The 21,349-nt window shown below is 56.3% G+C and overlaps 9 protein-coding genes across 9 annotated transcripts; 6 read left to right on the top strand and 3 right to left on the bottom strand.

The window, feature by feature from the left end:
- Positions 1 to 268: 268 nt before the first annotated feature.
- On the bottom strand, positions 269 to 1,433 carry LTHEOB_9660 (3-beta hydroxysteroid dehydrogenase; the record flags this gene model as incomplete). The annotated part of the gene is made up of 4 exons (XM_035519272.1): positions 269 to 837; positions 891 to 1,056; positions 1,106 to 1,351; positions 1,413 to 1,433. 4 exons carry the CDS (start codon positions 1,431 to 1,433, stop codon positions 269 to 271), a joined length of 1,002 nt encoding a protein of 333 aa, XP_035368549.1.
- A 1,495-nt stretch (positions 1,434 to 2,928) lies between these two features.
- Positions 2,929 to 4,729, top strand: LTHEOB_9659 (PH signal transduction protein; the record flags this gene model as incomplete). The annotated part of the gene is made up of 3 exons (XM_035519270.1): positions 2,929 to 2,991; positions 3,048 to 4,616; positions 4,670 to 4,729. The coding sequence occupies 3 exons, from the start codon at positions 2,929 to 2,931 to the stop codon at positions 4,727 to 4,729; spliced, it is 1,692 nt and encodes a 563-aa protein (XP_035368548.1).
- A 1,170-nt stretch (positions 4,730 to 5,899) lies between these two features.
- On the top strand, positions 5,900 to 8,303 carry LTHEOB_9658 (Sorting nexin mvp1; the record flags this gene model as incomplete). Its single annotated transcript, XM_035519269.1, has 5 exons — positions 5,900 to 6,374; positions 6,441 to 7,199; positions 7,249 to 7,388; positions 7,444 to 8,037; positions 8,094 to 8,303. 5 exons carry the CDS (start codon positions 5,900 to 5,902, stop codon positions 8,301 to 8,303), a joined length of 2,178 nt encoding a protein of 725 aa, XP_035368547.1.
- Positions 8,304 to 9,011: 708 nt separating this feature from the next.
- Positions 9,012 to 9,920, top strand: LTHEOB_9657 (Sorting nexin mvp1; the record flags this gene model as incomplete). Its single annotated transcript, XM_035519268.1, has 3 exons — positions 9,012 to 9,362; positions 9,719 to 9,775; positions 9,831 to 9,920. 3 exons carry the CDS (start codon positions 9,012 to 9,014, stop codon positions 9,918 to 9,920), a joined length of 498 nt encoding a protein of 165 aa, XP_035368546.1.
- Positions 9,921 to 10,244: 324 nt separating this feature from the next.
- LTHEOB_9656 (Sorting nexin mvp1) lies at positions 10,245 to 11,085 on the top strand (the record flags this gene model as incomplete). Its single annotated transcript, XM_035519267.1, has 2 exons — positions 10,245 to 10,570; positions 10,638 to 11,085. 2 exons carry the CDS (start codon positions 10,245 to 10,247, stop codon positions 11,083 to 11,085), a joined length of 774 nt encoding a protein of 257 aa, XP_035368545.1.
- Positions 11,086 to 12,208: 1,123 nt separating this feature from the next.
- On the top strand, positions 12,209 to 13,348 carry LTHEOB_9655 (uncharacterized protein; the record flags this gene model as incomplete). Its single annotated transcript, XM_035519266.1, has 1 exon — positions 12,209 to 13,348. One exon carries the CDS (start codon positions 12,209 to 12,211, stop codon positions 13,346 to 13,348), a length of 1,140 nt encoding a protein of 379 aa, XP_035368544.1.
- A 540-nt stretch (positions 13,349 to 13,888) lies between these two features.
- LTHEOB_9654 (Aminomethyl transferase) lies at positions 13,889 to 15,346 on the bottom strand (the record flags this gene model as incomplete). Its single annotated transcript, XM_035519265.1, has 1 exon — positions 13,889 to 15,346. The coding sequence occupies one exon, from the start codon at positions 15,344 to 15,346 to the stop codon at positions 13,889 to 13,891; it is 1,458 nt and encodes a 485-aa protein (XP_035368543.1).
- Positions 15,347 to 15,696: 350 nt separating this feature from the next.
- Positions 15,697 to 18,263, bottom strand: LTHEOB_9653 (Decapping enzyme dcp2; the record flags this gene model as incomplete). The annotated part of the gene is made up of 2 exons (XM_035519264.1): positions 15,697 to 17,781; positions 17,838 to 18,263. 2 exons carry the CDS (start codon positions 18,261 to 18,263, stop codon positions 15,697 to 15,699), a joined length of 2,511 nt encoding a protein of 836 aa, XP_035368542.1.
- A 1,055-nt stretch (positions 18,264 to 19,318) lies between these two features.
- Positions 19,319 to 20,470, top strand: LTHEOB_9652 (Ph domain-containing protein; the record flags this gene model as incomplete). The annotated part of the gene is made up of 3 exons (XM_035519263.1): positions 19,319 to 19,405; positions 19,618 to 19,826; positions 19,882 to 20,470. 3 exons carry the CDS (start codon positions 19,319 to 19,321, stop codon positions 20,468 to 20,470), a joined length of 885 nt encoding a protein of 294 aa, XP_035368541.1.
- Between the last annotated feature and the right edge of the window lie 879 nt (positions 20,471 to 21,349).

Here is a 21,349-nt window from a genome sequence, read left to right as displayed (position 1 = left end):
GAAGATCAACCGACCTACATCTGGGCAGATAGGGCTTCGCAAAATAGATACGATGAAATTGCGGGGTCTTCTGGATGTTTATTATTGAGGCTTTCATAATTCCATGCACTTATGGTAAAAAAAAAAACACCCCTCCTGTTGAATTGCAAGCACCCTGGTTCTCTACTGCTCTGCTCAGCTTCTGTAGGAGAAACGAATTGACCAAGGCTGATATGGAATTCATGATATAACAAAATCTGTCAAGCACATATCATGAGACGAGGAAATCTCAGAGTGTGGAAGCTCTCCTGATCAGGTCCAGTTGAGGTTCAACTGTATCAATGACCTGTTGCTTCCAATCGATCCAGACCATGCCCAACACCTGTTCGGCCTTCTTGACATCGATGTTCCTTTTGCCCGGCGAAGGAGCATTCCCCCACTGCTCGTTAGGGTATCTCTGCTTGACGAATTGCAGAACTTCGTTCCAGTCCGGAAATCCAGGCTCCGCCGAGAGAATGAATTTCTGATAGCCGGTAATGCTCGGATTAAGGGCTTTGACGTGGGCCTGCGCAACATCGGTAACATGGATATGATTGAGCATTGGAATAAGCTGGTTCGGGCTCTTCAGCGAGCCCCATAACATTGCCCGTGATCCAGTCATCTCTTCAGGAGAGGTCTGCAAGAGGTGGCGCCCGAAGATAAAGGTCGGATGCAGGCTGACGATGTCGTAGTGCGGCTTCTGCTGAGCAAAGAATTCCCTGGCTGCCTTGGCGGCCAGGAGCTTCGATGCGTGATAGGCGGGAAAACTAGCCTTGAAGTCAAGGTCTGGGGAAACGTCCAAGTCATACTTGTGATCCTCTGTGATTATTGTCTCAGCCGGCGCCAGCATTTTGGGATCAAATTACACTGACCAGTGATAGCTTCCTCAGGCACTGGCCAGTCGGAAAACGGCATCAAATCGGCAATGGACCCTGTGATGACAACCTTTTTGATGCTGTCGACTTTCTTGGCCGCTTGCAGGATAGTAAGTGTACCGTTCACGGCAGGATCAATGTGATCCTTCTTCCAATCGGTGCTCTGTAGCAAATGAGTATTCTTCTCACTTCGATTGATCGGTGAGACTCACCGGGGGGGCAAGAGGAGAGGCTACGTGGAAGACGTATGCGACCCCGTCGAGAAGATCATCATAGGCACCCGACTTGGTAATATCCGGAACAACGACAAATTCCACCTTGGGACCAAACTCAGGACCGAAGTATGACTCCAGTTGTTTGACTTGCGATTCCCTGCGGACACTGCCGCGGACGCGGTAACCAGCTTTCAGAGCCTCGAGCACGACATTGGTTCCAAGGAACCCGGCAGCACCAGTGATCTATAATGCGCATTTCAATCAGCTCTGTCGATGAAGGGAAATAACGTGAGAATTGACTTACGAAAACAAGCTCTCCAGACATCTTTGCACAGTCAATTTGAAGTTGTTGACAATGAATAGATGCTGCCATCCATCCGTCCTCTTATAGTCTCGTGTCCGCTGCCGTTTACTCATCTCCAATACCTTGCAGCCACCTCTTCACAGTCACATCAAGGCTCTCTCATCGCGCAATACCGCCAAGCATGTTCCGTAGATCAGTAATCCCATCGCCTTAGACCGAAAAGGTTCGCCAAGTGTGTGAGGCCGACGCGCGAGTCTTGATATATAATCCAGCCGAACGGCGGTTCGCTTGTGGACCGACTTCTTTCCCGAGGTATCTATTTTCTGATTACATTCCCAAGGTGCAAGAGGCCTGGAGCGCTTGTCTAGAGGGGCGATTCAACTGCCCGTCCTTTCTTGCAATACACAGTACTTTGGGAATTGGCCTCGTAACCGAGTCATACACTAGAAGAGGAAATCTAAAGTCAATGGTCGAGCAAATCGACTCCGAGCTCAAGATAGAAACACCTGCAGACTAGTGCGGTTAGGCTGAGAACTAGGCAGATGCGCGATTTATGTCAGCCTTAATATTAGTTTCATTTCCGTCGGAACTGCGTAGTCTCCCAGCGTGTAGAGATAGGATAGGTAGGCAGAAGCCCCGCAAGTTGCGCACTTGGGAAACTGCTCGTGTGGGGTTACCCGAAAGTAGCAGCGTGCAGATAGATAGGGCAACATTCCAACGATAGAGGCGACGTCAGTGGTGAGATGGGAGGGGCCAGTAGTGACAGGAGCCGGGGCCCCGATCCGCCGTCTGGGGTTCGCCCGCCTCATGTACCGAGACGCGCAAGGGACGGGCGACTCGTCAAGGCTCAATAGTGAGCCGCTTTGCGCGCCAACGCGACGCTCCGGACTCGTCGTTTTGCGATAGCGCGGTTGGCGGGAGCTGCTGCATTGTGATGGCACATGCGCGCAAGATGCAGACTGGGGTTGTCCGGCACATCTACACTCACGTCGATCAAAGGGTGCGCTGGCAGCGCAGCGATAGGTGGCCAAGCGGTGTGACAGTCCCTGGCTCTGCGACAAAGTTGGTGGAAAATGCTTGGCTCAAAGCTTGCGTCTTCGAGGCCTGAGGATGTGCAGAACCGGCCCTTGCGTCAGCTGGCGCCTCTGGATGCGCCTCGCGCTCCAAGTAGCTGAGGAAACGGCGGATGGTGGCGGGGGAAGCGACTCGGGCTGCTGCAGCAGGTCCCGACGGCGCTAGGTTCGCTGCGATGATGAGACGAGCCCCCCTCAGGCGCCCCCGGTAAACGCCGGGGCAGAGGCGATCTCGTGTGGGCCTGGAGCGCCGCCCGCCTTCTCCTCAGCCAGCGCTCCGCCCAAGAGCCCAAGCATTCTCCAAGCACTCCGATCTTGCAACCACCCCATCGCCCTGCATCACCGAGGAATGACGACTGCGCCCACCACCACCCTCTACACCACCGCTGGCTGTCGGTCATGCCGCGTTGCGCTCTAGGAGACGGTTCCGGTCCACTACGACGATGCCGTTTCGCGAGGACTTCGCGAGCGCCGGTCGGCGCTCGTCGGTCGACGCAGACCCTGCTGTCAGTCCTCCCCACGGCGCGCGCTGCCTGCTGTCGCATTGCTAACTGCGAGCCAGTCATGCACTCCCTTCGCGCTGCCATCCGACGGCGTGATTATCCTCGGCCCCTCGTCCACCATCACGCTTACTGCCGACGCCCTGTTTACTCCCGCCTGCACCGCCGTCCCGACCACCTCGCGCGATGCCACGGACGTGATCGATATGCAGGACCCCTTCTACGCGTCCGTCGCCCCTCAAGTCTATGCGACCGGCGCTGCCACTGTTATCGCCTGGATGCTCGTCATCATGTTACTCATCACGCCCCGTACTTTCTTCGTCGGAGGGTCCGGAGGACGATCCGGGCTCATGGGAAGGCGTGGAATGATCAGCGGAGCCGGTGGAGGCGCATCTATCATTGGTGTCGGATCGCGGCCCTGGCTTCAGAAGGTTGCAGCATTGACGGTTGCCATCTCCATGACCATTGCCACGGCCGACACCTTTCGCATTGCGGAGCAACAATACCACGACGGCTACATGGACGCCACCGCGATCCGCCAAGAGGTCGTCGGGGGCCTGGAGATCAAGATATCGCGCCTAATATCCGACATATTCCTGCTGCTCGCCCAGGTCCAAACATTGATACGCCTGTTCCCTCGGCACAAGGAGAAAGTCATTATCAAATGGGTTGGCTTCGCCTTAATCATCCTGGATATGACTTTCAGCTCCATAAATAATTTCATGGGACACGATATCGGCCGTCCGCGACAGTTCAAAGATGCCATCCCCGCCCTCAGTTACCTCTTCGAACTGGCGTTGAGCATGCTGTACGCTGCCTGGGTGCTCTACTACGCATTGACGAAACGACGATACGCCTTTTATCACTGGATGATGTACAACATTACTTTAGTTGCGCTTCTTTCTATTGTTGCTATTCTCACGCCTGTCGTGTTCTTCGCGACAGATATTTCGGACTACAGTGTTGCGGGTTGGGGGGACTATTTCCGGTGGGTTGGCGCGGCCGCGGCCAGCGTTATTGTGTGGGAATGGGTCGAGCGTATTGAAGCGCTAGAAAGAGAAGATAAGAAGGACGGAATTTTGGGAAGAGAGATTTTTGACGGTGATGAGATGCTGGACATCACACCCTCAGAAGAGATCAATTGGCCCGGCATAAGGCGCGACGGCAGCAACAAGGACGACCGGGGACCTGGAGGTGGAGCATTTTCCTCAGCACGTGGCTTCGGCTATACTGCCATCTCCCAGCGCAACAGCCGAGTGAGACAGTCTCAGTTCGAAGATCAGAACTACATTCCACTGGGCCGGGTGCATTCCCACCCGCTCGGAACGGAAGGAGGAACGACGCCCGAGGCAGCCCGCTTGACACCTGGAGGCGGTCCAAGAGCCCCGCCTCCTATAGCAACACCGATTAGCAGGACAGACACAACCAGTGCAGACAGCACTGTGTATGCTGTTCGCTACCACACAGCAACTGACAACACGCCGTCAGTGTTAAGACAACAATCAACAGGTGGCGAGCACATTCGGTTTGATCTAGGCAACATGCACCGCCGAGACACAGCGACAACTTTGGATTCTCAACCAATGGCGAAGGTTGTCGACCTAGAGGAGCAAGCACCGCCTCAACACACGGTTACCATGTTCGGGCGATTTAGCCCTCTATGGCACCACCTCAATCCTTTCAGAAGGCGACGGACGACACCTCCACCGCAACTTCTAAGCGCAAGAGTAATCGAGCCGCGTGACAAAGAGGAGGTCCCGTACACTCCTCCGTCACCAACAACACAGTCTTCAAACAAACACGGTCTCTGGGACATGAGAGGGAGAATTGGTTCCCTTTTCGCAGGGCAAAGCGAGAAGGTGTCGGAAACTGGAGATCGCGCGTCGAAGGATACAGATCTTCCCGTCACAGTCATCCCAGCACAGCCGCGCGGTGGCCGCACGTGGTCCCCAGATGCTCTGAAAGCGCTGTCGGAAGCATCAGAGAATAATCGGACTCAACCAAATGAATCAGGTGGTAATGAACGTGGAGGACAGGAGTATGGAAGTGGTGGGTTTTCGACGAACACAAGCACGCCCCGACAAGCAACAAATACACCTCGCGGAATCGTCACGACAACTCCAACACCTCATCCTCAAGTACAGGTGCACGATTACGCAGCACACGGCAGTGCATCGGGACCGGTCAGCCCTATTTCGCCGGCCAGTTTCGGTGGGCCGCTCCCCACGCCTGGGCACGGTAATTCGCCAGGCTCTTCACGGTAAAGGGTAGAAAAGGCGTTCAAACGGCGAGACGTGTTGATCTTGCCGAAAGGTTTTGGATTTATTAAAGGAGTTGGAGGATACAGTCATTGCATGGTTTGGGCGGCAAAAGCACATGTTTGCAAGCATGGGGCAGGGCGCATTTTCGAGTGATTCGGATTGGAGATAATGATACCCAGGGTATTTCGGGAGCTGGAGTGGAGGCATCGTGCGGCTGCAGGGGCCGGTTTCTGGCCATTCACCTACATAGCTTTGGCCACTCTATAGCATTGTATCTATTTGAACGAGTAACAGATTCAAGAAGCGCAATTCTGGAACGTCAGGACCGTGTCACTGCTGATCTGTCGCGGAAAGGCGGGAAACTAGTCAAGATTGGCTTGTGCCAACGCAACCCGGGAGACACCGAAAACAGGCCCGAGCTTCCCAGAGTGGGCGGTGGGCGCTGATTGCGTAGTAGTAGGGCAAGGCGCCGGTCGAGCTGCGCCATATCATACAGCAGTGGCACGCCCACACCTCGACCGCAGCCCGAGCGCCCATCTCGTTTCGAGCCCGAGTCCTGCGAGGCATGCGCCATCGTTTCTAGGGACTCTCCCATCTCGCGCCGCCGCAGCTCGATTCTTCCCTTGTTTCCTCTGCACGAGACGCAGACCGCCATGTCATTGTTTGGCACGTCACCGGACGACTTGCCGCAAGCAAAACAGTCGGCGCTCTTCGACGACGAGCCGGGCTCCGGCAACAAGAACGCGTCCAGCCTGTTCGGCGACGACTTTGATGGCTCCGACTCGCCGTGGGCCTCAGCGCCCAAGAAGGCCGCTCGCGCCAACGTCGTCAAGACCCTGCTGCCCGCCGCCGAGGTGCCCGAAAGCTACATTGACACCTACGACGCCCTGCTCGCCGAGGGCGACCGCTTCGGCGGCGGCGTCAACCTGAGCGGCGTCAGGAAGCTGCTGGGCGAGAGCAACCTGGGGCCGGATGTGCAGACCAAGATCCTGGACATTGTCATCCCGAACGGTCAAGAGCCAGAGAGCGGCATCGGCCGTGGTGAGTTCAATGTGCTCCTTGCGCTGGTAGGGCTGGCGCAGGAGGGCGAGGACATTACCCTTGACGGCGTCGACGAGCGCAGAAATAGTAGGTGTCCCTGGCACGCGAGGTAACCCTTCGCCACCGCTGGCTGCGCTGCTCACACAACAACAGATCTCCCAGAGCCATCGCTCGGAATCTCGAAAACGGCGAAAAACCACGAACCCAAGGAGGAGCCCGAGCCCGTCTCCGAAGCGACGCCCAGCCCGCCTAAAACGGTCCAGCCTGTAACGCCGAAGACCCAGTCTACACCGACCATGCGCAAAGCGTCTTTTGGGCTGGATGCCGACCCGTGGAACAGCCCGGAGGCGCATAAAGGCCACAACCATGCTGCCGTGGAGGATTCTCCTCAGGCGAACGGGCATCGAGAGTCTGCGTCGTTCTACTCGAACGGCAACGGCTTCCCTAGGACGACGAGCAGCTTTACGACCACGGCGGAGCAGTCGCAGAACACCAGTAATGGCAGCACTCTCGGCAAGAACCAGTCGTCTGGTGGAGACAGTGCTGGCTGGGGAAGCTTTGGGGATGCTGCAGGCAACGGCTTCTCCAATTCTGGGCTCTCCAACGCTGGGCTCGGCGCAGGATTCGGCGCGCCTCCGGGAGAAGGAGATAATAACGACCCTACCGGCCTGGGAAGATCCCTCGGTGGAGGATTGGCGGCCAACAACGGAGCTGAGGAGATCATCACGGTCACGGCCATCGCCGAGAAGGAGGGCATCTTCCTCTTCCAGCACCGCAACTACCAGGTTTGCAGCGTGCGCAAGAACAGCAAGGTTGTAAGGAGATACAGCGATTTCGTTTGGTTGTTGGATTGTTTGCACAAGAGATACCCGTTTAGACAACTTCCTTTACTTCCACCCAAGAGGGTAGCCAGTAAGTAAGCCTGTACGTGTCCGACAAGTCTGTCTGCTAACGCTGCCAGTCAATGGCAATTACCTCGCAGCCGATGCCTCATTCATTGAGAAGAGGAGGAGGGGTCTTGCTAGATTCGCTAATGCGCTGGTTCGCCATCCTGTTCTCAACCAGGAGCAGCTTGTTGTCATGTTCCTGACCGTCCCAACGGTAGAAGTCTGACCCATGATTATTGAGGATGTTTGCATTTACTAACGCCGTGCAGGAACTTGCGGTATGGAGAAAGCAGGCTACGATATCGGTACAGGAGGAGTTCGTCGGCCGAACGCTGCCGCCAGGACTCGAGGACTCACTTCCGCCCACCCTCCAGGATATGTTCGACACCGTACGTGCCGGCGTGCGGCGTTCTGCGGAAATGTACATCAACCTTTGCCAGCTGATGGAGCGCCTCTGCAAGCGCAATGAAGGCATGGCGGCTGACTACATGCGCTTCGGGCTTGCGCTCCAGTCTTTGACTGAGGCCTCGAAGGACACTTATTCTGTGGATGCCAACGACGTGCCACTGCTCAACGAGGGGCTCAACTCTACCGCCAAACACCTCCAATCGTCGCAGAGCTTGCTAGAAGACGAAGCCAGAGCTTGGGACGAAGGAGTGCTGGAGGACCTGAAGAGGCAAAGAGACTGCCTCGTCAGTATGCGCGACTTGTTCGACCGCAGAGATCGGCTTGATCGTGACAACATCCCGCAGCTTGAGCGGAGGATTAAAAATAATGAGAACAAGCTGCAGGGCATCAGCGACAGGCCGGAGCATCTTGTCAAGCCTGGCGAGAAGGAGAAGGTCGAGGAGGCTATTGTGAGGGTGAGTACTAGTTTAAGTCTTTTGCCAGGAACCGAAACTGACACAAGGCCCTGCAGGATAAGCAATCTATCGTCAACCAGCACGCCCGCAGCGTGTTCATCAAGGAGTGTATCCGTGATGAGATCATGTACTTCCAGCAGTCGATGTATCACGTCAGCAAACTGCACCAAGATTGGAGCCAGGAACGCGTAAAATACGCTGAGCTGCAGGCTGACAATTGGAGAGCGTTGAGTGAGGAGGTCGATGGAATGCCCCTGGGCGACTAAGCCGAACGACCAGTCATTTTCCATGAATCAGTTTTCTTTCACCTCACGGCAAGCAGTGACAAAAGGAGGACAGATGAGGTCACATATACACACGTTTGGAGCGGCAATGTACAAGTCTAGGTTGTCTTTCATTTTGGGCGTGGAACGGTTTGCGCTTTCCATATTGATACCACTGGGGCAAGAGGGGCTCTTTGGCCGATGGCCCTGGAGGAAACTGCGTGTTGTCCAGTCGTTTTTCTTTCCTCATGTACAGCTAGTCGTCATCCGTTGCATCTGGCTCATCAATCATCGAATTCACGTTTTATTCATCCACCCCGAGATCCATAGCCTATTCGGAGGCATATTTTGTGATCAACCAACATGGACACTGCATTTCCTATCAGAAGAACCCCCCAGTCATTCAAGGTCGACAGGGGCTCGAATCGCTTGCGGAAATCTAAACGTATGTCGCAAGCCGCATCTCCATCCAAGCCCTGGAGTTACAATGGAGTCCTGCGGATGGCGACAATCTTGAGGGTCAAGCAACAACACTGACAGCCGTATGCAGCGCCAAAACCGAATTCAAACTCGCTCGAAGAAGCGCACCACCAGCGAGACCGTGTATCTCAAATAGCCTCGCTCCTCGCAAGATGCCACTGCGACGTGCTTCTGCTTGACAACGGCCATCGTCGAGGAACGCTGTCCATTGCACAACAGGCCAGAATCCAAATGTGTGTGGAACATCTTGACAGACTGATGCAGGAGAAGATGGAGGAATGGAGGCAGGTCAAGAGGAGCCAAGTTAAGCTTTGGATGCTGATCAACACTATCGGCATGAGTAACTGCGTGCCGGAAGTCAAGCAATGGGCACCAATCGTGCGAGACTTTAAGATGGGCGATGATATGCTCGAGTTGGTGCAGAAGCCACTTCACAGGAAAAACTTCGAATTGGAGCGGAAGATTGCGAACCAGCGACTGCCGCCCTCCTCTACATGGATCATTCTCGAGGCCGTCTACAATTGGATGGTGGTAAATGATACTCGGTGTGGATTGTATCTCGATCCGCCGACGATTGGGACGGTACTTAAATGGACTTTGGAGCACGGAGACCAGCAGGTTGGCAAATTTTTCAACAGACTCCTGTGTTGCGAGGGTAGCATGTGAGTTTGGCCATGTTTCTTTCCTTCTTGCCTGAGGATCGGAGGGTATGCTGGGTCTGGCCCGGTTATCGGCCTTATCGCGCTTTGCTCGACTGGGATGGCTCGGGCAGGCAGGCTGCGTCACCGCGGGCGGTCGAGGGGCTATCCCAAACCACTCGGTCATTTTGCACCCCGCTGTCTCCTCCACCCTGACCCTCCACCCCGCTGCATTCCCTCCCGCCGTCGCTCACACTGTCCGTCGCCATCATGCCTCCCGCTTACACGACAGCGCAAAAGTCCGCCATCCAACAGGTCGTGAACTTCACCAGCTGCGATCGCACCACTGCCGCAAGGGTAAGCCGTCACTCGTTGCACACTCATGCGCAGCCAGTGCTGACATGAGCGCAAGATCCTCAGGAACCACAACTGGAACGCAGAGCAAGCCATCAACGGGTACGTTCCAACCCGCGTCCTTGCGTCTACCCATCGCCCCAACTAGCCTTTGTCAGCTTGGTCACCGGGGGAGTGAACGGCTCGCGGTCCCGACAGAAAAAAAAAGACGGCTTGAGACGGCAGAGCTGGGTAGTTTGATAGCATACAATGGCAGTCACCAGCTGGTGTCGTTGTGTGTTGTTTACCTCTTCGCCGCCCAAGCGCGTGATTCTAGGCAGTCATGAACCTCCAGAGCGCTCCTACCACGCGTGGACACGCAAAAGCAAGGCCGCGCCACCACGCGTCTTCCCTGCACCCTTTTCTTGTCCTCCCCGACACTTTCAAATCTATCTTCAGAACATCACTCCCCGACTCCCCTCACCACCCCACAATGACGCTGCGCAAGACAGGCCGCAAGGCTGACCACGATGTCTCGACACGCCCTGCTAAGAAACAACGCAACAGGTATTTTAACAATGGCGGCGGCTCAGGCGGCGCAAAGGCGTACGAGGCGAACCTCAACCAGATCTTCGACAAGTATGTCGACAACCCGCAGGACAAGGACACGATTGCCATCGCGGGCACCATGCAGTACCTCCAAGAAATCGACGTTCCACTCGATGACATCACCTCGCTCGCCATCCTCGAGCTTGTTCAGGCGCCTACTATGGGCGAAATTACGCGCAAGGGCTTCGTCGACGGATGGGCAGCCAGGCAGTGAGTAACTCTCATGACAGCGCAGAGTTATTCCCGTGACTGAAGCTAACTTGGGAAACCTTGACAGAGCGGACTCAATCGACAAGCAGAAGGCCGCCGTCTCCCAACTCCGCAGCGCACTGTCAAGCCCCTCCTCTCGCAACATCCTGAAGCGCGTCTACAAGCACACTTTTGTTATTGCCAGACCTCCCGGCCAAAAGGCGATCCCTCTCGAACAGGCCATCGAATACTGGAAGTTGCTGTACTCGCCCACGGGCCTCAACTGGAGCTCAGAGGCGACGCCGTGGCTCGACTGGTGGCTCGAGTTCCTGGAGAGCAAGTGGAAGCGGACGGTCAACAAGGACATGTGGGACCAGCTGTTCAACTTTGCAGAGAAGAGCCTCGAGGACGAGACGCTGTCGTTCTGGAGCGAAGACGGCGCATGGCCTGGCGTCATTGATGAGTTCGTCGACTGGGCCCGCACGGAAAAAGGCAGGGGAGCAAAGCAGGAGGATGACGAGGAGATGGAGGAGTAAGGTAACAAAAGCGCAGAATACAGTGGGGAACAGCTTATGCTTTTCTAATGGGTTCATGGCATTTTACCGCAGAAACCATGCTGCGGTTCGACGGGGAGGCGATGAAGTTGCTAATACCCTCATACTCATACTGCGAGCGCATTATTTATTTCAGCGGGTGGAGTTCTGTTGAGCCAGTGATTTTCCACTGGCAGATTGGTACAGGGTGCTGATCTTTTTTTCTTTTTTACACCCGAGAGCCAAAAGAATCAGGACATTGCTCAGGTTACTTTTGCGTGCATAGTCTAGACGTAGACTTTGCTGAAAGTCTTCAAGCACCCATGTAGGTAGGTAGGTAGGTAGGAGGATACGCCGCTTAAATCCGCGGTACATACGCACGGCCTAAACGAATAGACGAAAGGAGAGTATTTACTGTGTGATGTCATTCTTTATCGCGCAAGTGCTGTTGATCGTTCAAGCCTCAAAGTCGTGGATACATCACGCGGCATTGCACGGACTTCTCGCCGGGCGGGTGGGCAGTTCGCAGCTCCACATGTTTGATTCAGCGAAGCGTGATAACCGCCACCATGTACCGCCCCATGAATCACCCTGAGCCTGGAGTTTGTGACGCACTTTAGAAGGCACTCTCTCCTGCCAATATTCTTTGCATGACAACGAGGCGGAGGGTGGCTGTGAGGCTGCACGCCAGTCAGACGGGACGGCGCAAGCACCCTTGCCGCCGGCTCGGCAAAAAAAGCCCTGAAACGACGCCTCTACCGGGCCTTGTTTCGCAACGCCGAACCCCAGCCAAGCGTCGCAAATACACCCCACGCCAGCAGATGATTGACAACAACCCAGCGCCACCGTACGCTTAACGCACGCCATGCTGTTGACCGCCAACCCCCTCGCAATCCTCCTGTTTTTAGCTGTCTAACCCCTGCTCCTCGTGATCTTGCCGACTCTTCTTTTGCTCTTTCCCGCCGGGACCACTCGTTCCCTCTCGCTATCTATCTAGACGTCTGTCCCAGCGTGACCTTCTCTATTGCTCGCCCCACTAGGGACTCCACCCAGCTGATTCTATTTCTCTCTTTGCCGTCCCAGTCCTAGCCTCTCCTGACGGCCCCGGCCGCGATTGACTTGGTCCATGTCTCACAAGCAAGCAAGCAGCTACAACACCTTCAATCAGACCCCGCAGAGGCCGCAGAGGCCGGACTTCAGCCTGCTCCAGCCGTCAGCCAACAAGAGGACCGACATGGTGCGGCACCACCGACGCACGGCATCGATGCACCCGAGCTTCAATGTGACGCGCACGAAGCCGCGCCGTTGGCCGCTGGTGCTGCGCTTCATCAAGGGCGCCATCCACGGGGCCATCTTCGTGCCCGTGTTCTTGCACGCTGCCTTCACCGCGCTGATTGTCTATCTCGACAGCACCGTGGGCGAGTTCGGCCTGCCGTCGTCCATCATCCCGTCGCTGTCAATCGTCGTGGGTCTGATGCTCGTCTTCCGCAACGGCACGTCGTACGACCGCTTCTGGACCGGCCGCCAACTGCTCAACGAATGCTGCACCGCCGTGCGCAACCTGACGCGCTCCTTCCTGGTCAACAGCAGCCGCATCTCCCTCGACGGCTCCGCCTCGGGCGACCTGTTCGTCGCCGGGGAGTCGACGCCGCGGGAACGCGCCGACACGGAGCGCGCCATCCGCGTCCTGCTGGCCACCCTGCACGCCATCAAGCACAACCTACGCGGCGAGTACGCCCTCTCAGGCGCGAGCCCGGCGTCGTCGTCGCACCCGGAGCTCGCCGCGCTGCTGCCGCCCGACACGTACGCGCACGAGGACCGCGGCCTGGGCTTGCCGCTGCAGCTGCTCGTGCAGGTCGAAGCGTACATCCGGCGCGGCGTCGCCCGCGGCTGGTTCCACGGCCCGCAGGCGTCGCAGCTGTCGGTCCAGGTCAACTCGCTGACGTCGGCGTACGGCCGCATGGAGGCCATCCGCACCACGCCCATCCCCGTCGCCCACCTCATCCACATGAAGCAGGTGCTCGCCCTGTACGGCTGCGTGCTGCCCTTCAGCCTTGTCGACGAGTTCGGCTGGTGGAGCATCCTGATCGTCGCCATGATCACCTTCACCCTGTACGGCATCGACGGCATCGGCGAGCAGCTCGAGGACCCCTTCGGCTACGACAAGAACGATATCAACATGGATGGCATCGTCGAGGACGCTAACGTCGAGTGCCTGGTCTTGCTGGATGAGTGGAAGAGGGACCAGGGAGGCATGTTCCAGTAGCCAAAGGCAGTCTGGCAAAAGAGAAATCAACTAACGGAAAAGATGAGTTGTATTTTGGAATTGAGTGGTAGATGGCATGCTCGAAGCATAGCTTGGGGTCGAAGCAGGAGCAGATGCTTAGAGATTTTGCTTTTTTTATGGCGTTGTAGAGGCGGCGTTATCTGGGTTCTGTTATTGTATTTCCCTCTTGACACTTGATGGGCTGTTGAGCACCTTCATGTCCGATATGAATAGACGAGTTTTACGTTACCCAAAACATCATGTTAGGAACAATCAAAAAAAGACAGCATGATGAAGAAGACTGAAGATCCTGTGTTGTGAATACTAGCTGTAACGCTTTCGTGGTCAACCACCCGGCAACTCTTCATTGGATACTTTGCACAAGTGGTGGATTTCTACGTCTGATTACAAACGGGCGTTCTTCACATGAATGGCATGTTTAGGGCCAGATCCAGCGTGGGAGCTGTGGTGCTCACAGGATGAGGAATGAATGATATAGAAACATTATTGGTATACAGCTTTACAGCTAGCCCTATCTCATCACTCATCTAATTCAAACTCCTTCTGCACGATCTTCTTCTTCTTGTTCTTCGCCTCCTCCTCAACTCTTAGGCGATGCCACTCCGGAACAAACGCCTTAATGCCTACGTCCTTTTCGCCACCCTCGCCCTCCACTGTCCACTTCAGCCCAAACTTCATCCCGGGCTGATACCCCCCGCTCGCGGGCCCCATGCCCTCCGCTGCGACCTTGACATCCGTCATCATCTCCAGCCGGCACAGCGCCAACCCCACATTCCCCACACCTGCCAGCCACTTCCCAGCACTTCTTCCATCCTTCCTCCTCCTTGCGGGAGGGGCGGCAGCCTGTCCCACCTCCGCATCCTGTTGCTGCGCACCATCGGCGATCTTCTTCACATCCGCCACGCCCTCCGGCACGTCTTCCGCCTTGACGATACCCTCGCCTTCCACAAACTCCAAGCTCTCCGGCTCTTCGCTACGGAGATCGTATAGCCGGACAGGCAGGATGCGCTTACGCACGACGCCGGTGTGCTTGGTGCGGATGGTGAGCTCCTGGCCGACATAGCAGCCCTTGCGGAAGTCGACGCCGTGCATGAGGTCGATATTGCTCTCGAGCGGCAGCGCCTCCTCTGGCCGGATCTCCAGCGGGCCCTCGGCCAGGCCGTGCAGGTACCGGCGCACCTGGTAGTCCCTCGGCGTCGCGCGCTCCAACGACGCGAAAAGCGGCGCCAGCGGTTCCTCGCCGCTGCTGCCAGAGACCAGCAGCCTGTGCCCGCCGAAGCCGGGCACGCGCGTGTCGGGCATGTACACCACCTTGCCGTTATCATCAGCGCTCAACGAATCGATCGTTGACGCAGTCCAAGCCCCCCAAACACCCCATTCCCCTTCGTCCACGACGCGCAGCTTAATCTTGCTCCGCAACTTGTGCCTCTTTAGCACCCGGTGCAGGCTGTCCACGCACCCCCCGTCCACCTCGATGAAGCATGCCCAATCGCCTTCTCCCGCTGCTGCTGCCGCTGCCGCCGCCCCGCCAGCAGCGACGGCCGCAAGCGGCGTCGGGTATACGAACGCATCGTACAGCACCCGGCCCTGCGCGTTGAGGAACGCCGTGTACCAGCCCGTTTCCTGCTCCGGCCGCACATTGTTGGTCGTCAACCCTTGCAAGAACTTTGGCGCGTCCGGGCCCGACAGCGCGAGGAGGCGGCGGTGCGGTAGAGGTGTTATGCCGCCGTTGCTGCTGCTGCTGTGCGCTGCGGATGAACGGAAAGCGCTCGTTGTGGTGAAATTGCGGATGGATCGGCGGGTCGAGCGAGCGGAGGAGGATAGCGATGGTCGAGGGAGAGTAGCAGTGGCGGTGCCATTGTTGTGGGCGGCGGCGGCGGCGCGGCGGAGGTGGAGGCAGCGGGTGCAGACGAATGGAGTTTTGGTATTGACCAGGGCAGACGCCGCGCTTCTGCCAGCGCCCGGGCGGGAGAGCATTGCGCTAGTTACTCTGGGGCTGGCCAAATTGGATTGATGCTAAGATGTGTTGTGGGTGGGAGAGGATGAGTGTTGGAGAAGCTCTGGAGCTCGAAGAAACTTCGTCATAGAGGGCTTCGGCTTTGATATCGGGAAATGCCGATTTGCTGACAATTCCACAACACCCCAGCCGAGCTGGATGCCTAACTGGACGATCACTTGCACTCTGGAGCTTACGACCTTTAGCGGCAGGATGATTCTGGGCTTTGCCTTTTACATACGTGCTATCGCTATACAGTCATGCCGATTTCCGTAAGTTTATTCCATCGTTATCCATTTTGCTATCCGGCCGTTCCGTCATGCAATGCCATTTATTTTCCCGCATCCTTGACAACACCATTCAGATATCCCAGCAGGAAGCTCTTGTCCACCGGCGTAGTGGGCTGTCCGCTGACACTACCCCTAGCGCTCCTAGATCCAAGACCATCTCCAGGAACCGACGCGATGCTGCTGATGCGAGACCTGTCGCCACTACCGTTCGACCCATGCTGCTTCTCGGGCAGCGGGCTCACGGGGCTCATGATGCCAGATGTGAAAGCCTTGGGGCTGTGCGTCTGCGGCTTGTTAAACAGCGAAAGCAATGCAGATTTCTGATCCGAAGATGCACTCTCCCTGCGATCGAACGAGTGAAGTCTCGAAGAGGTTGGCGACATAGCATTCTGAGGACGACGGAGTATCTGAGGCGTAAAATGAGGAGCGAACGGCTTGGGAGCCTCCAAAACATTCCTTGGTGAATTGGTGTCCCTACGCTGAACTGGAACTGACGGCGTATGCTTTGGGCTGGGGGTTACAGAAGCTTCCGGACGCGGGCGCGACAGTATAGAGAACTGCGGGGTTGCTTGGCGCTCAGGCCTAGATGCTGGCCTTCCCTGAGCCCTCGGTGAGGCACGTCCGTTCGGCTGCGAGACCTTAGTGTGCTTGCGCAGTTGGTCGAAGTCCGGGGCATTGAAAGGACCAGATACAGTAGCTGACGTCTCTCCGGCCTTGTTGTGATTCGTCATGCCGACAGGGTGTGCAGGAGACTCGCTAGGTTGCGCAAGCTTCTGGCGGTCAATGCTCGGGCTCTGCGCTGAGAGTTCGGCTGGTTCAGGAACCAGACTCTGCGCAGGCATCTCTTGCGGAGGTGAGACAGGACCGGAAACTGAGGGCTTTCGGAAAAGGCCTAGCAAGGTATCCGCTTGTGCGCTCCTTGGCTTGTTGGCAAATGCAACCGGAGGAGGCTGGCCATCTATGTAGTTGCTGTCCGGTGCCATCTCGTTAGGCCTGCCCTGAGACAGCTCTGGGATAACTGCAGAAGACTGTTGGTGGTGAGGACGATTGGAGTTGTAAATCTCCGAAGCCGCGGTGAACGGCTTGAGAGCTGGCTGCGGAGACGGCTGCTGAGCCGCGGGTTGTTCGCCCTTGAACGCATTGAGAAGGCTGAGGGTGTGTGCATTGAGCTTGGGCGCAGGGAGCTTCGATGGCGGCGGAATTGCCGGGGCCACTGGAGCTGAAGTCGGTGTGCCATGGGCAAACGGGTCGCCTGTCCTTTGGTACGGCCTTGGCGGAGCGCCAGGTTGTGGCTGAAATCCCTGCTGGGGGAAATCTTGCTGAGGGTACGACGGAGGCTGCGGGTGCCAAGTAGCAACATTCTGCTGAAGAGGTGGCCTCATGTTCGGGACTGGAGGCGGAGGCATATTCATCGCACCGCCGAAGTAACCGTTACCTGGCTGCGGCATGGCCATATGTGGATGGGGTGCTTGATGAGCCGGTGAGTACGGAAAGTGAGGCGGCGGAGCCATATTGGAGAACTGGGGTGGTGCACGAGGTGGTGGGTGATGAGGAGCCTCCGGCTGGCTCGGGTTGGAACTGATCTGCTCATAAGGCGTTATGGGAATGCTGGACGAATCCGGCATGGGTATCGGCTGCGCCTGTCCGCCTTGAAGAAGTGCCAGGAGAGGGTTGGGCGAAGCCGAAGCAGGCGGCGGAGGAGGCATTCCTCCTTGGCCGCTGATACTCAGCAAGCGCTTCAAGGCAGAAGCAGGATCTGGCGCGGGCTCCGGTGCGGTTGTAACTTCAGGCAAGTTCGTCGTGTCCGGTTCAACTTTGGACTGGCGCAATCCTGCAATCAAGGACTCTAGATGGGTGTCTGGAGACACGCGGTGCTGAGCTATGCCCTCAACGGCCGACTCATCAGCAGCGGTTTCCTCTCCAGCGGTCAATGCACCAGCGGCTTGTGCAGCTTGGCTACGACGAGCAAGTTTGTTCTGCTGTTTGATCCAATTCTTCAAGGGGCCGAGGAAAGGAGCCACCATGTAGAACATGTTCTCCTTGTACAAGTTTTCCCCAGCTACGTGTCCTTGGTTTTGCTTCTTCTTCAAGGTCGGCAACTCGGAGATCTTGTACCATGAAATTTTCTGCTAATATTAGAATCATTTGACATTCGTGAGTCCGGGTAGCAGTGAGGACTTACACTGATCTCTTTACGGGTCCGTGGTTCGAAATAGGTATCCATGGGGACGCCGCGGAATACGTACAACCGCATATGCTGCTCTCGCATTGAAACCTCGATGTACTTCATCTGAGAGGCATCCTTGATCAGACCAGCCTCCTTCGCGTCGAATCCCGTTTCCTCGTAGACCTCTCGCACAGCGCAGTCAAGGTCATCTTCATCTTTGTTTATTTTGCCTCTTGGAAAGCTCCACCTCGCCCCCTTCTTCCATCCTTTGACAAGAACCACATGATCCATGGCATCGTTGAGCAGGATCGCGCCACGGACCGGGACGCGGGTCTTGTAGGCCAGGAACTCAGAGTAGGCAGCGGAATAGTAGGTTTCGGCATACTCGGAGAAGAGTGGGCAATGCTGGAAGATCAAAAGGCAGAATTGCTTCAGGCTCATGGACGGGAGCGAAGGGTCGAGAGGACGGATGAAGTCCTCATAGAACCAATGGGCCTCCTCTACCTGGAAGCATATCCGCTCTACGGATTCGAGTTCTTCCTTGGGGAGGTTAATAATGAATCGCACGCATAGGTCATCGAGCCCTAGGTCACGCAGCGATCAGCCGTAAAAGCCCACAAGTTTGAGGCGCGGGCGGTGCGCATTACAATCAACTAGCTGCATCTTTGTTTCTGCCATCCTGACCAGTGTCACTGGGCATATCCGCACGGCGGGTGGAACAGGGTAGCGGGACCGGGGCGCGTCTGCGCGGGAGCTGCGGGGAGCGCAGCAGGTTCGGGATGCAAGCGACGGTAGCCGTGTCTCGGACCGGAGCGAGCGAAAGTGTTGAGGATCGGGGCAGTACAGCCACGGGCCTGGGCGGGGTCGCCGGTGATGTTGGGCGGCGGTGATGTGTGGGTGGTGTGGCAGCTCAAGGCGCCGGGCGAGTAGCCGCGACGCTTAACGAGCTGCGTGTCCGCGTGCACACGCCACAGCGCGGCGGTCTTGGCAGTGGCGCTGCACCGCCACTTTTTCTGCGGCGATCATGGCGAATTAAGGTTGAGAAGCTTTGGGCGTGACAGGAGAGGCCGGGGGAGCTTGGACGGCCGAGAACGTCATCTGCCGACATCCTGCTTTGTGTCTTGCATGCTACTTAACAAACTCTTCTCTCACTCCTTTCGCCGTCGCAAAGCTCACCGGTCTCTTTGTCGGTTGCCATTGTCCTCCTCGCCCAGCTCGCCCCACGCGCGCGTCTCCGCTGTTACACGCCGACCGATTATTTTCGGATCAGCGCCTTCTGAGACGGCGTTTCAGGCCACAGCAAACCACAACCAACCATCGCGCCAGGGCCTCTGTCTGACGTAGCAAGCCGCCCATCACCGCACACCTGCACGCCGCCATAAAAGCGCTCACTGCGACCGCTTTCCCAGGCCTCTCCTCTCGACACTCGCCAACTCAACTCCCCTTTTTTCTCATTTGCGTATCCTAATTTTATCTCGCCAAGCCAATACTGCACCATGGCGGCCGTCGTCGGAAAATACGCGGCGAAGAAGATGCTGGGCAAGCAGATGGACAAGTATCGCGACAAGGATGTTGTTCCCTATGTAAGTTGCCCTGCCGTTCTACTCGCATCGTCTTTGCAAAGCAATTGCAAAATAAAAATCGCCGGGCGCGTTCATTTGGGGAGTTTATGCCTTTTCAGCCAAGACTCTGTGGCTGGAAAGATGCCCACTGCTCAAAATTATTGCCCATGGCCGCACTACCAGAATAGAAGCGACAAAAATAAATTGATCTGAGGCTAATATTGTTTTTGCAGGACCCTTACTACGAAATGGTCCCAAAGGACCCTCGCAAGCCCAACGGCAAGATGAAGAAGGTCAAGAAGCAAATTCCGGACTACATCCCCGAGCATGACGCCATCGTGCTCGCAAAAGCCCGTCAGCGCGCCTACTGGCTCGATTGCGCACTTTTCAGTCTTTTTGGCCAGCGCTTCGGCTGGGGCAGCGTCATCGGCCTCGTCCCTGCGTAAGTAATTTCGCTGTCATCGGCACTCAGACCACACAGCTAACAGTTTCTGCAGAGCTGGCGACGCTGCTGACAGTGCTCTCGCATTGATGCTGTACTGGCGCATGACGCGCGTCGAGTGCAAGCTCGGCTTCGGCACCCACCTGCACATGCTCATCAACATCGCTTTCGATTTCCTGATCGGATTCATCCCCCTTCTGGGCGACCTGATGGACGCCATGTACAAGGCGAACTCGAAGAACGTGCGCTTGCTCGAGCAACGCCTCGACGAGATCTACAAGCCCAAGGAGTCCTCCAAGAAGCGCAACCGCCGCAGCATGCTCGACGCCTACACTCCCGCCGGCACCGTGCTCGAGGAGTTCAGTGACAACGAAAACGACCACGTTCTCGCCCGCCTCGCTCAGTACGATGAGGATGGCCGTCCCATCAATGGCGACGGCGTGCACGAACGCTACGAGCCCAGGCGCCCTGAGCATGCCCGCCACAGCCACGAGAAGAGGGGTGGCTACGCCCCAGACAGGCACCCGAGCCACAACAAGCCCAGCCGTGGCTGGTTCGGCGGCAGCCGCCGCGAGCCTGAGCATGACCTCGAGAGAGGCGAAAAGAGGGAATACCGTCGGGATGACAGGCGCGACCGCCGCTAATAGATTCCCCGTCTGATGTGTCTCTCAGCGTTGGCTGAAATTGTGTGATGACTGTATACCCCTTTTGTAATCCTAAGTGCACGAAGACTGGCGGGCCGGAATGAGTGTTTTCTCCTCTGTTATCCCTTAGACTGTTGAGCAAGCGGCTCCGGTGGATTTTTGGACCTTTCACACTCTTTGGCGTTATAGATGATACCACCCTAAAAATTTTAATCACATTGAAAAATCAACAGCAGACTCGACATACACATCATCCAGTGATTATCTGAGATGGATGTTTTGGGGCCAATTATACTTAGATTAGGTGAGGTACTGGAGTAAAGTGAATACAAACCAGCAGGAAAAACAATGGAGATATGAAGTGAGAAAAGGCAAAAAGGAAAGCTTATACGCCGTGTCGGTCAAGCCTCGTCAATAGCTTCCGGTTCTCATAAGGACCCGGAGGCGATATTGGCCGAGGCGACCTGGCGTCCACCTAGTCTTTTCAACTAGGGGGGTCATCGCTTGAAAACCTTCTGCCCAGTGACCAATTAGGAAGTGTCCCAATTAGGCAATGCCTGGTGACCATAAGTGACCTCCGCAGCACTTTTATGTACCGATCGATCCGACCACTTATGGATTTTGTTAGAGGGAAATCTGCACTTAGTATATTTAAGGTACATGCGATGGCGGCTTTTCGAACTTGAAGCACTACGAGAAGCTTACCTTTTCATAGAGCGCCACGAGCGCCAATAAGCCCAGCTTGAAAGTGCAATTCGAATGCGCAGGCAGCCTTCGTCTTAAATATCAAACTCCTCTTGAACTTCGTTGATTCTCACGCCCTGGACTCAGCGATGATGCTCATCAAACCTTGGCCAATGCCGCGTATTTCGTTGTAGG

The sequence above is a fragment of the Lasiodiplodia theobromae genome (genome assembly GCF_012971845.1).
Source record: "Lasiodiplodia theobromae strain AM2As chromosome Unknown scaffold_33, whole genome shotgun sequence".
In the NCBI taxonomy this organism is placed as follows: domain Eukaryota; kingdom Fungi; phylum Ascomycota; class Dothideomycetes; order Botryosphaeriales; family Botryosphaeriaceae; genus Lasiodiplodia; species Lasiodiplodia theobromae.
The sequence above is the reverse complement of the archived record's forward strand: the minus strand, read 5'-3'. Positions and strand labels throughout refer to the sequence as shown.